General features: G+C 41.3%; 1 protein-coding gene across 11 annotated transcripts in view; it reads left to right on the top strand.

Moving 5' to 3' along the window:
• smoc1 (SPARC related modular calcium binding 1) overlaps positions 1-13883 on the top strand; it is a 44688-nt gene that overhangs the window by 13727 nt on the left and 17078 nt on the right. For 7 of the 11 annotated variants that reach the window (XM_076157789.1, XM_076157788.1, XM_076157796.1 and 4 more), the window contains 8 exons: positions 2486-2651; positions 2985-3065; positions 5274-5386; positions 5580-5679; positions 7704-7754; positions 8296-8343; positions 10788-10877; positions 11256-11336. In XM_076157789.1, the coding sequence (XP_076013904.1) occupies positions 2486-2651; positions 2985-3065; positions 5274-5386; positions 5580-5679; positions 7704-7754; positions 8296-8343; positions 10788-10877; positions 11256-11336 (730 nt within the window). The remainder of the gene's footprint in view (positions 1-2485; positions 2652-2984; positions 3066-5273; positions 5387-5579; positions 5680-7703; positions 7755-8295; positions 8344-10787; positions 10878-11255; positions 11337-13883) is intronic. The other 4 variants (XM_076157791.1, XM_076157798.1, XM_076157790.1 and 1 more) reach the window with 3 other exon arrangements.

The raw sequence follows: 13883 nt of genomic DNA, 5'->3' as shown, positions 1-13883 counted from the left end.
ACTTCAGAATGTGTTTGGAGTCTGCAACTGCTGAAAGCAAAGACAGCAGTGATAATCAGCATGACAATGTCACTGCAAACAACTGCCTAAACAAACCACCTAATCATGTATTTATTCACAAAGAGTATGTTTTGTTTTAAAGCTGTGAAATAATTTGGCTTTGGGGTAGGTAGAGGTATTATCACAGTTTTTCCAATGGCATTTAACACATGACACACTTGATTAGGCACACCCAAAGTGCAAAGCTATTGACCTACCATGTGTCCCAAAGGTATACTACACACTAATACTATGGAGTGTACTGGGTGCATCATTCTAAATATTGTAAGATTTTGAGCAGCAGTGTGCAAAAATATAAATGTACTTACTCCTATGTTCTAACTGGAAATAGATGTGCTTGATGCTGTGAGTTGACATAATTCCAAAAGAACCATGATGCGGCATTTTTAAAGCAAGGCTATTTTTATTATTATCTGACTAGTTGTGTGTATAAACTGGAGAAGTAGCTGAGGCACTGGTGCTGAGGAACCAAGTGACCTGTCCAAAAACTGCCATCTGTGAATAGCTCCTCCCTTTCTACTCTGCATTGCATTGTGGGACAATAGTATCTTCTTGACCACACTCAAAACACACCAATTATAGTACACATAAGAACACTACTTAGTGTATTGAATTTTGACAAAGTTGACCACACTATATACTATTTAACAAATGAGCCCTTATAAGTACTATGCAGTGCACATTTGGCACACACCACAAGTGTTTGACCACCTCAGGTCCGACATAGCTCAGAATGGAGCAGGTTTCTCTGGAGACGTCCTTAAAGAGACAGTTAATAAATATGGAACTAAAACAATATGGATGGCCAAACTTCATTCTGACAAGGAGAGGAAATGTTCTTGCACAGTACGAAGGTATATACTGATACTTTTCAGCATGTTCATGTTAAGTTGAACTTTTCCAATAGACAGCAGTGTAATAGGTCAGTGATTGAGATCTTAGTAATTATTGCAAGTGTCCTTTGATGTATGAAAGTATATTTTTTAAGGAAAATAGTGTTAACGACAGATATTTACAGTATGATTTTACTGGCAGCTTTAAAAGTGCAGAATGGGCGGAAAGGCCAAGGGTTTAGACAGAATGATTATGGCAATTCCTGGAGCAGTCTGGATGGTTTTTTTTTTACAATAATCCAGTACAAAGGCATTGGGTGGACACACAGTGCTGTAGTAAAAGGAAAAAAATATTCATTTGCAGTTAATCTATTTAGAGCTAGTTAGATGAAAACTCCTGATGATTCATTTGTATATGAGATCCAGTTGTACACCAACTCATTCATGACATCAGTGCTTTGGCTTTGTTACCATCTACACTTTGTTCAGGTTGGCCTGATTACTCTTTATATGTTCTGAGAAAATCTGTCTCCAAGCAACGTTTGCAATGTTGTTCAAAATAATGCTGTTGTGGAGTTGGGCATTTGGGATGGGCAGGGGGAGAGGGAATGAAAGAGGGAATTTGTGCTTGTGTACAGTACATGTGTGTATTTTCGCTTGTGACTTTGTGCTGTATCCCAGTGGATCATTCTGAATATGACCTCAGACCCTCTGATATGAGTTAGTTGGCTTTGAGAGATGGAAACTGTGCCCTTTGTTTCTGCCTGAGTCTGATTTTCCACCACCGTCTTCCCTCTGTACCTGCGCTCAATGAGGGTCGGGTGTCGGGTTCAGAGCTCAGACCCTGCAAACAACTCTCTGGTGAATGCTTGAGAGATGTTTTGGGTGAAAAATGCATGTGAAGTGTGCTTACTAACTTGAGAAACACTTGATTTTCATTAGAGATTTACTGAAGTGTCAGTTTCATCATTTCTTGTACAATAACATAAATCAAATGCTCTTTGTTGAATCCTACTCAGCCACATTTGGCTCAGGCAATGCTGCTGGGCACGATTCACACCAGCATATTCTGCTACTCAGTGCACACCTCCTCGCTTTCTTCACTTACCCACAGATCCATCGTTTTGGCAAACTGTGCTCCCCTGAAATCTTTAAATATATTTAAGGCAGCTGCAGAGCCAAGAACGATTACTGCTGTCAGAAAGAAGGCCATCTTCCAACTGTTGAGTAGAAGAGACTCACTAATAGATCACGAGTACCAATTTTTGTTGCGGTGCTGGGGAGTGGGTGTGGTTTGGCTCCTTTAAGATTTAATTAAGATTCAATCTGTCTTCATCTAAAGATCAATGACACCCATTAGCTTCACTGCAGCTCACACCCATGTTACAGTAGCTTAAAGTGAGAAAGGCAGTGAAAAGCAAAATGGGCAAGTGACCCATGAGTCCAATTTGTACATTATTCTGGCCCTGTCTCAATTTCAGCTCAATACAGGCTTTGTTAAAGAAAGGAAAAAGACAGAAAGAAGGAAAGAAAAGAAGGAAAGGAAAGTCAATGTGTGAAATTTGTATTACAGCTATGTCCTTTCCTTGCAGTGGCTGATTGGAGACAGAGACAGCCACTGTGGGATCATCTGCTCGCGGACACAGGGGAGGCAGGTATGCGGCTCAGACGGGCGGAGCTACGAGACGGGTTGTGAACTGCAGAGGGCGCGCTGCAAAGATCGCACGCTCACTCTGGCACATCGAGGACGGTGTCCAGGTGAGAATGGAACCCTGGTGTCAGGTCATGCCAGCTTGTCTTTCATGTTAGACCTTAGTTCTTCTTTGGGGTATAAAGGTGACCCCAAATTCCAGGTTATTCCTGTGTTTTCTTGATAAATTTGACCTTAACAATAACAATAAAACTGTCTAACAACGTAGCTTCAGCATACATTTCTAGAAATCTGATCATATCTACAAATCAGCTGGGTGACAATCTACCAGAGGGACTAAAAACAATCTCTCCTGTCTGCCTTTATATGCCAAATACTAGAACATTCACATGAGTCCATCTATGAAACTCTAAGAGGCAGATTCTTTTGTTGTCTTTCAGGTAAAAACTGGATGATAGATCAGTTACCGGTGGTTCCAGTGCCAACTTCTGTATCTGAGGGGCCAGACCTGGAGCTCAAAGGTAATGGACCTGGCAACCCTTACACTCCTTTAGCCTATGACCCTCTGGAAGCTGAGCTTATATTGGCCTCTATACCGTATGCGAGCTTCAAACAGAACTGAATTAATAAAAATAAAATGCTGATTATGTACCTGATTGTTACTTCGTGGAGTCAGACTATCGTGAACTATGAGAAGACACTGATTACTTAGAAACTGAAAGATACAGCAGGTTTTGAACGTTGCACTTTGTTCGCACACTGAAAATCAGATTGCGGGATGTGGCGCTTGAAGAGAAGATGTCTTTCATTTTCCGGCTCTCTGTAGGCGTGTAAGTCTTTACAGACCAGGATCACACACTTCCATCGTCTCTGGATGCCAGCCACTCAACAACAGCAGAGATTGATAGGTCTAGAGTCAAGGTTGGAACTTGGCATTTCCTCCATTTTTCAGCCTGTCTGTCCATCAAAAAAACAACCAAATGTGTTGCTGGAATGCATTTTGCCCCCTGTGCATGTTAATATGTTGCTTTGTCTTTTATTAACAGTGATGTGCCAAAGAAAGCAAAGCTAAGCAAATCTTTACAGATGCAGCAGGCCTGCTTTGTTGTCATGTAACTGCTGCTTTATTGGACCGGGCAGTTTATAAACCAGGCCAGACGGCTAATCGGGGCTGTGTGAGATTCAGATTAAAAACAACAAATAAACTTACAACACACATAAATTTGTGATAGGTCAGCAACCAAAAAACAACAACAACAACAGATGCGGAATTCCTCACCCAGACCCGTTCATTCACGGTGTAGCTCGGCATAAAACATGGACAGTTTAATCAAGTTGTGAATAATCTTTTTTCAAATGGTGGAAAGTTCTGGAAACTCCCCCCTTCTCTTGTTTTTTCCTGTTCTATGAAGCAACTGGTCTTGGCTTTGGGCAGTGTACTGACTGACCACAACTCACACACAAGCAGAGGAGCACAAGGCGAGAGAGACACGATGAAGAAACAGATAAAATCCCCTTATCAAGAAATGGATTTTATATTTCTATGAAATTATTGAAAGGAGCTGTTTGGATTGTTGGTGAGCCATCATATCTTTCCTGCGTAATCCTCTCATGACACTAACTGGCATTATTTAAATGAGCCTTGTTTCTAGATGTACTCATTCCAGCTCCAGGCTTATGAATTTATATAACCACTTCTGTCCTCTGTGACATCATCATCCTGTTTGGGCTGTTAGTCGTGCACTCAGGAGGAGACAACATGTCTGCCTCCTCCAGGGTTCAGTGACTAACTTTTATTTGTCCGGGAAGAGGTTTGCTAAGCGTAGAGGACTGGGGTGTAACTGGTCAGCTCCTTGTGGTGGTTTCATACAGAAACAGTGAAAGTGAAGCCCAGCCATTAAGCAGCTCCACGGGAGCTGTGAGTGCAATAACAACAGTAGGTGTTGATGGGACTTTGAAGCGTCCGCCAGCTGGTCTCAAGTCCACCTCAGTCTCTAACCTTCTAGACAGTTTTATCTTTGTGGCATGGGAGCAGGTGTCACTCATCAGGGCAACAGCAACACAAACTCACTTTTCTCTGACTTTTCTAAATCTATGTGCAGTACACGATGCAATCCACAGCTCTTACAATGTCTTTGTCACATTTATTTGCCAGTCTGCTCCTTTGATGTAATCATTGTTTTCAAGTTTAGGACTGTTTGTTACAGTCAAATCAAAGACGTAAGCCACTGGTTTCTGATAGATGTGACATGCTGTATGTCCTTGCTTGTCATGTAGCTATGACACTTTACCATAACTGAGGCTTTATTTATCTATGGTGTACTATCTATTACCTTACCTTATCTACAACTGTGCATGAGACAATATATATTTGTTTGCATCTTTGATAAATAGAGAGGCTTTATCTAGTCTAACATGTAAAAATGATTAGATGTGACTTGTAACTACACTGTCATAGTTTTGGACTTGAGACTTTACATTAGCAGTTCAAATCTAAGGGTTTGGTCAAGTGTGTGTTCTTTTTCCTTCGAACAATGACAATAAATCAGCCATTGAGAAAGGCCCTTAAATCAGTGGCCAACGGTAGTGAAATGTGGTTGTAGTAGGCAGCTCCAAGGTGTGAACAGGGTGTTGTTGACAAGTAACATGTGTCTGCAGCAACAAGGTTCTATAAAGTAGCGCATGTTTGTATGTGCTGCATAAGAACAGACTGTCCTGCTACCTTACAGATGCAAGTCAGTCCAAGTGTCGCGTTGATAGGACCCAGGCTCTGGAACAAGCCAGGAGGCCTCATGAGTCCATGTTTATCCCAGAATGCAATGAGGATGGAACATTTGCCCAGGTCTGACCCAAACATGCCTCTGCTTTCTGTCCCGTGATGTCTCTTCCACTTTCCTTTCATTTCTATGAACCATTCATGTCCACAATCAATTTCACTCATTGATAATCTTTGATAAGCTTTGCCATGTTCATATTAGTAAACATAACATTTTTTGCGTACTTTGCAGTTGTTGTGATCAGTCTTTGTTCTGCAGGTCCAGTGCCACACCCTGACCGGCTACTGCTGGTGTGTCACCAGTGATGGGAAGCCAGTGAGTGGCTCCTCTGTGCACAACAGGACCCCTGTGTGTTCAGGTACAAGGGGTAAACAGCCTGGCAGGCGGTGGATGATATGTCCACAAGGTTTCCAAAGTAAAGTTTATTTCTATTCCAACACCCGCAAAAATATATAACAGGTGAAGCGCATTTTTCACAGATGTACCATAACAGGCACATATGTTGTCATAGTTTCTTATATTTTCATGTAGAAATTCAACCGTAACTTAATGTACACTTACAAAAGTCAGGCATGAGAGTAAAGAAACACCTGAATGGTGCTGGGAAAACACACCCATCACCTCAAAAATTGGTTTTCAGTCTCTAGTTTGGTCCTTTTGGATCCAATTGTAATGAGTAATGACTATTGAGTTATACTGGTTAGTGCTTCAAGACCCCTTCAGCAAAATCATTTAGATACTTAAATCTGTCAGCTCGCCAGCTTTACAAATGCAACATATTGAATTCCAAATACAGCATATTTAAGGAACAAATGGGTACAATAACCATTTGATCCTCTATCATGACTAAATACCTCAACACAGGATATTTTAACCGATGGCTTGGCAAAAATGACTATTTCCTCTATTTTGGACTCTGCCCCTTTAGAGGTCAACTCTCTATAACTAGTCTGCACAAATGTGCATGTCAAAGTTTATCAAGGCTGAACTCAGTGTGTAAACTTTCCATGGATTTACCTCGACTATGTGAAAAAAATAACCCATCGTGATTACATTGAAACAAAAAGTGGGTCTGATGACTGTAAGCACTTGTTAGTTGGCCGTCGAATGCTGTATATTGAATAAATAATTGGCTAAATTATCAATAAATTGCCCTTAGAGCTGCTCTGGCAGACGCCCACTGTGCTAATACCACTTTCAGAAACTGTCAGAAAGGAGAAAGAGGGACTAAGCTATTTGGATTATTGTTAACTAGGGTTTGTTTGTGAAGAGGGGATGCAGCACTGAGGGAACATGTGTCTTCTATGTCATGTGGTGTAGCAGGTGCAAGGTCAAGCCAGAAGGCTAATGGCCATACACACCAGGGGCCTCTCAGCTCTCCTGCCCCCCATCATCTAACTGCTCTCAGCAGGCCAGAGGAGCGAGTAGGGCTTAACACACTCATCCTGGATGGGAACACTTTATGATAATCACCATCATTTTCCCCCCAGAAGATAATACACAGGAGTCTTTGCCAGAATTGGATTGCATAGCCACAAGAGCATATGGTGCAAATTTGGTGTGGAGAGTGTGGTGAAAGTGGTCGCATACCCCTCAGAAGCCAAGGAACAGACTGCTGAAGACTTCCCGTCTTCTGTTTTTTGCTTCCTCTCTCTCCCTCTTTTCCTTCTTTTGCCTTCCTATACTGGCATTTCTGCCTTTTCCTACTTGAGCAACTAATCACCTGTATGGCTTTGCCCTCACAACCTGCCGTGCTTCATTCCTTCAGGTGGAAACAGTAAAGCTCACAAAATGCACATGTGGATCAAATATTCCGAAAAAAATTACAAACTACTTTTCTAGGAACTACAGGCCATTGGTTGCATTCAGACTGTGCAGAAGTGATAGTTGCTTGACAAGGGTGGAGGAAGTTTGCAACCAATCAGAGGATGTTTGCGAATATCTACACAGGATTACAAATTAAATTACGCTTCATGGACACACACGGAAAGTTTCCGTAATTCCTGAAAAAGTTACTTTAGTATGAAAGGCACTGAAGAGATCGTGGTTATGTTCTCAGAACAACACTGCTTTTCCCATTTAGCAAAACACAGACATAGATTATCAATCTCTACCTGTCTCCTTTCTGTCCTGCATAAGATCCGATATCTTCATTGTTTCTTGCAAAGGTATGTATGTAGCTATGTGAACCCCCCCACTCCCGGGTCTGATGCTGGTACCAGACTCTGGCACACTGTCTGGCTTAACCAAAGACACACAGCTGCCCATCCTTCCTCCCTTATGTTCCCTTCCCTCTCAGCTGACAGAACATAACCATTACTCACATTCTCAGATGCCCCTGCGCACTATGACCCAAATCAATCATCTCGCATGCATTTGCAGGAAACTTCCGTGAATTTATGGGAACTCATGCTGGGACAAGTGGATTGTCAGGTAGTAAATTTCCTTCCAGTTGCCTTCACTCAGATTTCTCTCCCTTTAATTATATTCTAATTGGTTGCACCGTCTGATTTTGCTCATTTTTGACTCTTTGCATGCTTTCCTAGACTCTGTGCATGTACAAAGCAAGAATGACATTTAAATATATGAAATAACTTCATTTAATTTAGGTTTTCCTCAAACGATCACTTATATATAACGGCACAGGTCATTGCGATTCGCCATAGTCCGTGTGATTGTGTGATAATGCAACAACTCTAATGTTTTAATCATGTACTAACACAGTGTACTCATCATACACTGATAAACCTCTAACTAAGACAAGATGTAAGGGTTTAGCAACATGAAGGGCTAAACTGAACCAGTGACACTCTAAATTCCACAAAGAAGTAATATTTGTACAATCGGCACAATTGTACAAACAGTTTGGTGTTGATCTCTTTTCACATGAAGGATTTCAAACATCCTTTCAATGTACTGGTGCATATGTCATTGTTGTGTAGGTCATCCAATGTTATATTTTCTTCTGTAACAGGGTCAGTAACGGATAAACCACCTGGGCCACCGAACTCTAGTAGAAAAGGTGAGTTGAGATCCGCTAGATGGTGTGTGTGTGTGTGTGTGTGTGTGTTTGTGCATGCATGTGAGCTGTGTCTTTGAGCATGTAAGTGTGTATTTATGCTCATACCAGAAAGAGAGAGAGAAAAGGAAAGAGAGAGAGAGAGAGAGAGAGAGAGAGAGAGAGAGAGAGAGAGTGAGAGTGAGAGTGAGGGAGAGAGAGAGAGAGAGAGAGGGAGAGAGAGGATTTTGCCCCATCTGAACTGTGCAAAGTCCATATTTGTGCTGGACAGAAAGGTACACAAAGCTTTTCACCCAGAACATATGTTTAGTCATATATTATAATGTATTTTGTTGACTGTTTGTCTATTATCTTATATCAAGCGAAGAACTGTTTAAAAAACTCTGTGCTATTTCAACCTGCTTCCGATACATAGTGTGTCAGCTCCAACAGCTCTTTGTTGATTTTCACAAGCCAAAGCTCTCGTATTGGTTGTTTTGTTATAAAGTGACCCATAGACTCTAGAGGGTTAAACATTGTTTTTGTAGCTCACAGTTACAGATCTGAGTCTGTGCAACTAATTATCGTGTCCAAGCTACACAATCGTGTACTTTACACAAGGACAATACATGAAGTATAAAGCAATCTGGATCAAATTAACTTTTTAAGAGTCTAGATGTCCTGACTTGTCACTTCAGTGGGTTTCTACACAATGGCCAGTATTTACTTATACTGTGTAACACAGGTCTGCGCTGGTATTGAAAACAACTTAGTGACCATTGTATTTGATTGACAGATTGACCACTTCAGGTCATTGTGACCTTAACCAACTACATTTCCTGACAGGTCATTTGATTTAAGAACTTATTTTAATGGTAGTAAAGTAACTCCGGTCATCAAAGTTCTTTGTGGTGTCTGTTTGATCAATTGGTTTCGAAGGAATGTTCCAGGTCCTACAAAACTGCATTTGGGTAAGTTACTAAGTATAACACAAGGAGCACATTATTTATTGCTCTACATGTCATCCAGGACAATGACTGTTTAACTTTTCTTAATATTTTGTACAGTTTGTTTAGTGCGTGAATATTAATGTCTATGAAAATCCAGTGGAGTCCGTTGCAGAAGCTGATTTCTCTCCACGTCTGAGGTCAAGTATTTCCTCAAATCCACCTTAATATTCAATGTGCATATTACACCAATGCATGACAAAAAACAATGTAAATGGTTAACTCCTCAAGCCCCAAGGTGAATTGTGGGATACCCTCGCCAAAAATTACAAACCCAAAGTAAATCAAGAATAACTCCACAACCATATTGACCTCTTGTCACCAACTTTGGGAAGTTATATGAAGTCCAAGTAGCCATGTAGAATGACTGAATAAGACAACAGCTGTATCAACATTTTCGACAAAAGGAGGCCAGTAATATTTTATCGAATAGATCAATAAAAAAATCAATAACAAAGTAATCCTGGCTCTGCCACGGCTTGTGAATTCGATTGTGACATCCTTTTTTCAGTGAATGGCATTTGAAGAGTGTATATACACCCAACGGAGAACATTGTCGGAACTGCAACACTTCAGCTTTGCCGAAAAGCATTTTAGAAGTAATTTTGCTGCAAGAATGGCCTCTCGGTTCTCTCAAAATTGGGTTGTAGTAGCTCCTACAAACTAAAAGATTAAGATCATTCTCATGTCAGAGGAAAATTGTGGGCGATGGATGGCGCCAAAGGCAGTCAGAAGCCACTAAAATGTGAAGATTCATCCTAACGGTTGTTGTCGGTGTTCCCACAATCATTAAGAATCATCCAACAATGACACACATTATCCAGATTCCAATTTTCTACCAATCAGGCCAGAAGTCATCACTATCTGTTGCGCCATTTGGATGAAGGTGTTGGACGCACTGACTCACATCACCATCCTCAACCTCAGGAACTGATGGAGCAAAACCTCTTTTTTCTACAATAAAAACTCCTCCCCTTCCCGGCTTTATATTCTCAGAGGTCCATTCACCTGTGTTTTGATTCTAGTCGTGGGTGGGCATTTCGGGCGCTGTGATCAAATCCTGCACCTGCACTGCACTCATGTGGGCAGGAGGAGAGGGACTCCTGGGGGAGAATCTCTTTATGTGAGTGTATGTGTCTGCAATGTGTGTGTGTGTGTGTGTGTGTGTGTATGGTTACAGTATCTTTGTGAGAGAGTGTGTTGAATGTGAATGTTGATGAGGGAATGAACACCAGTGGGAGGGGTTATTTAGTGGTGTGTCTGGCAGAACTACAGTGTGTGTGTGGGTGGTCGTGCTTTGTTATTGTATCTATCTGTCTATCTATCTATCTATCTATCTATCTATCTATCTATCTATCTATCTATCTATCTATCTATTTTTCTATCTTGGCCGGGCCATGTGCAAATCCCAACCATTCAACAGTTCTGGAGAGTAGATTGTATTAACCTCAATAATGGTAGTCTCTTTCCGTTTCTTTCTCACCCTCAACCCAGATGATGGCTCCAAGCCCACACCCACCATTGAGACCCACGTCCCACCTGAAGGGGATGGTAAGTCTCCGAAATCTGACCAACTCTGTGCCCGGTCACTCAGTGTTTTAGTGCAGGCTGTGTGTTCTCTAACTGACCGTCAAATGTGGCTCACAACATTTGCTACCATCTGCTGCATAAATTTATCTGCATGACCTCCTTTACTCTACTTCATGGAAGTATTCAAACCCGAAAAGACACCTCTGGGTGCACCTTTATAGACCTGCGTCCAGATGTCAGATACACCAAATGACATATTTGATATGTTTTGTAAATCCTGGGATAGAATTTCAAATATGGCTTCCCTCCATGAAGGTGGAACGCAGTAAATAGCTTGGACAAATGTACGTAGCTCAACTAAAAGGATGAAAGCTACATGATCTGTTCCCTTTCCTCCAGAGATAACTGCTCCAACACTGTGGATCACACAGCAGGGTCACAAGGAGAATAAGCAGAATAGCTCCAATTCCAGGAAGCAAGGTGAGAGAAAAAAATCACTCCATGCAGTTTCATATAGTTACAGTTAAGTTAGGGGTTCAGTTTGTGCTAAGGTCAAACCACAGCTTGAAGCTGTGACATGAGGGCACTCATCCTATGTATATTGATAAACTACATATCTGTGAGTTTGTGACTAAAAGCTGTTGAAGTGAGACATCTGTAGTGTTCCCTAAAATCATAATCAGTGTTGTGCGTGCATGTGCACAAGTTCTAACATCACAAATCAGAAAGCCAGTCGTGCTCATGGTTCAGAATGTGCAGAGTGAAACATGGGTAGAATCAAATGTATTGCTTTGCATAAACAATATGAGTTGTTAGATTGCGTGTGTTAGCTGTTGTTTGTGTTCAGAGCAGACTGGACTAACAGTAATGGAGGTGTGGACGGGGCTACAGTACCTGTGCCTATTCATAGAGTCTGGAACTCTGTGTGAGAGAGAAAGAAGAGGACAATTTTGCTCATTCAGCATTTTTTTGCATTTTGGTTAAAGTGTTCATTAAAACAGATTGCAGAAACTTTCATGCTTTCTGTGTTAATGGAATAAAGCTACTTGGCTGATGCTTGATCAGGCAGAGTTGGTGTCTGATGGATAAACACTTTAAACAAATAAATAAAACTATTACTAGATCACCAGTAGTGGTAACGGCAAACGTCTGATCACCTCTGGACTTCACTTTCAAGACCAAGACTTTCAAGATGGTGAGGAGATCCTGATCACACCACTTGAGTGTCCTGATGGCAAAATAAGCAGTCCAGAGTTCACTAATATTGGCTGGATGTTACATTGCTTGCAGCCAAGGCAGCAACAGGCCGGTTCTATATCATCCCTTCATTGAGAAATTACTACCAGACGAATCTTAAGACTATAAAATCTGCATCAAATAAGCAGCTCAGACCTTAAATCAAGCGTACACTTCCAAAGTACTACCTTGGGTCGAGTGTAACTGGTTTCAACGCCTTTCTCCTCTCCACCAGTTAAAGATGAAATGTAAAACATTTGCAGTGAGAGGACATCACTGCACCGCTGGGATTGTGTTTCTCTGTTTTTTCCTTTGGTGTAATGTGTTTAGCTTACTCCGTCTCCTTTTCAATTACGCCTCGCTGCGTTCACTACCCTCTGGGCAGCTGGGCGGCTTTCACGCTTCTGCACCAAGTCAAGGAGTAAATTTGGCAGAGCGCGTGTGTGTGTGTGTGTGTGTGAGAGACAGAGGGAGAGAGACGGGGACAGCAGCTATTGGGTGTACTTGTACTTTTCATGTTTTTAACACTGTATGTCTTGTTATTAAATAGGTTATCAGTTTATTGCATTTATTTTATTCAAAGCACACATTTTATTCTTCCCATTGTTGGCGTTTATACACTCATGTCTCCTTAACTTTAGTTTAAATAACTCAAACAATCTGATGGAAAGTCCTGCTGTTTCTCTCATTTACAGATAAATGTCAGAAAACAATCTTTTGACAATTTTAGTCCCTCTGTGGACAATTTATGACTACTTTTCATTCCATTTAGTCCAGCTTTACGTGTTCATAGTGTCCCTATATTTTTACTGATTGATCTTGCACTCCTGCTCTACTCCTTTCTCATATGCTGAATTCAGAGGAGCATGAAAATAGTTGATTGTACCAAAAGGGCTCGGGTTATTCTGAGCGATGCCGATCCAGTGGGGGAAACTGTGGTCAAGGCAACACTGTGGATTATATTTTCACCGACAGATATTCACTGTGACGGCTCTTTGAAACGTCTGTGGAAACACCAGCTCCCTGTTTCCAATTAGCATCTGACGTACACAAAGGACAAGCGACACGGCAGACGGAGGGGGAGATGTCATCACATTTGAGACATGAGCGATGTGTGTGTGTGTGTGATTGCATGTGCACACAACCTCTCGTGTATCAGAAAGCGAGAGGGAGAGATCTGTGATTGTGTGTGTTTCTGTGTGTGTGTCTAAACATGTACGTGTGTGTTTGTTTGATTCATTTCTCCATTTGCTTCTTTCAGTTCCTTTCTATTTTCCTTTTCCTTCCTTCCTTCTCTCTATTCTTCATTTTCTTACTTCTATTCTACCTTCACTTTCTTTTATTCCTTCCTCCCCTCCTTATCCGTCCTCTCCACCTTTTCTTCCTTCCTTAATATAGCACTTTATTTGCGATCTAATTCATTTCCTTTAAACGCTATTCCTTCCTTTCATCCTTCATTTTGTCCTATTTTACCAGACGTCCCATCTCCACCTTTTTCTCATCTAGCTTCCTTCTTTTGTCCTTACTCATTTTCACCTTTCTTTCTTTCCTTCCATAATGCCCTTTTACCTCCCGCCTCCATTCTACCCAGCAGCCAAACTAAACCCTTCTTTACAATGATTACTTTCACTTTTACTGCTACTTAACTAAATATAAATGCCTGACTTTTACTTGTGAGGAAGTATATTTCCATTGTGTTACTGCTTCTTTTGCTTACATAAAGCATCGGTGGACCTCTTCCACTGCTGCGTGAAGATTTGCAGCAGAGAAGCGTCATTATTCAGAGATGTG

This window comes from Genypterus blacodes, unplaced genomic scaffold (genome assembly GCF_046128005.1).
Source record: "Genypterus blacodes isolate CSIRO-AG114 ecotype Tasmania unplaced genomic scaffold, CSIRO-AGI_Gbla_v1 ptg000073l_1, whole genome shotgun sequence".
NCBI lineage: Eukaryota > Metazoa > Chordata > Actinopteri > Ophidiiformes > Ophidiidae > Genypterus > Genypterus blacodes.
This window is presented reverse-complemented; position numbering and strand designations above follow the sequence as displayed.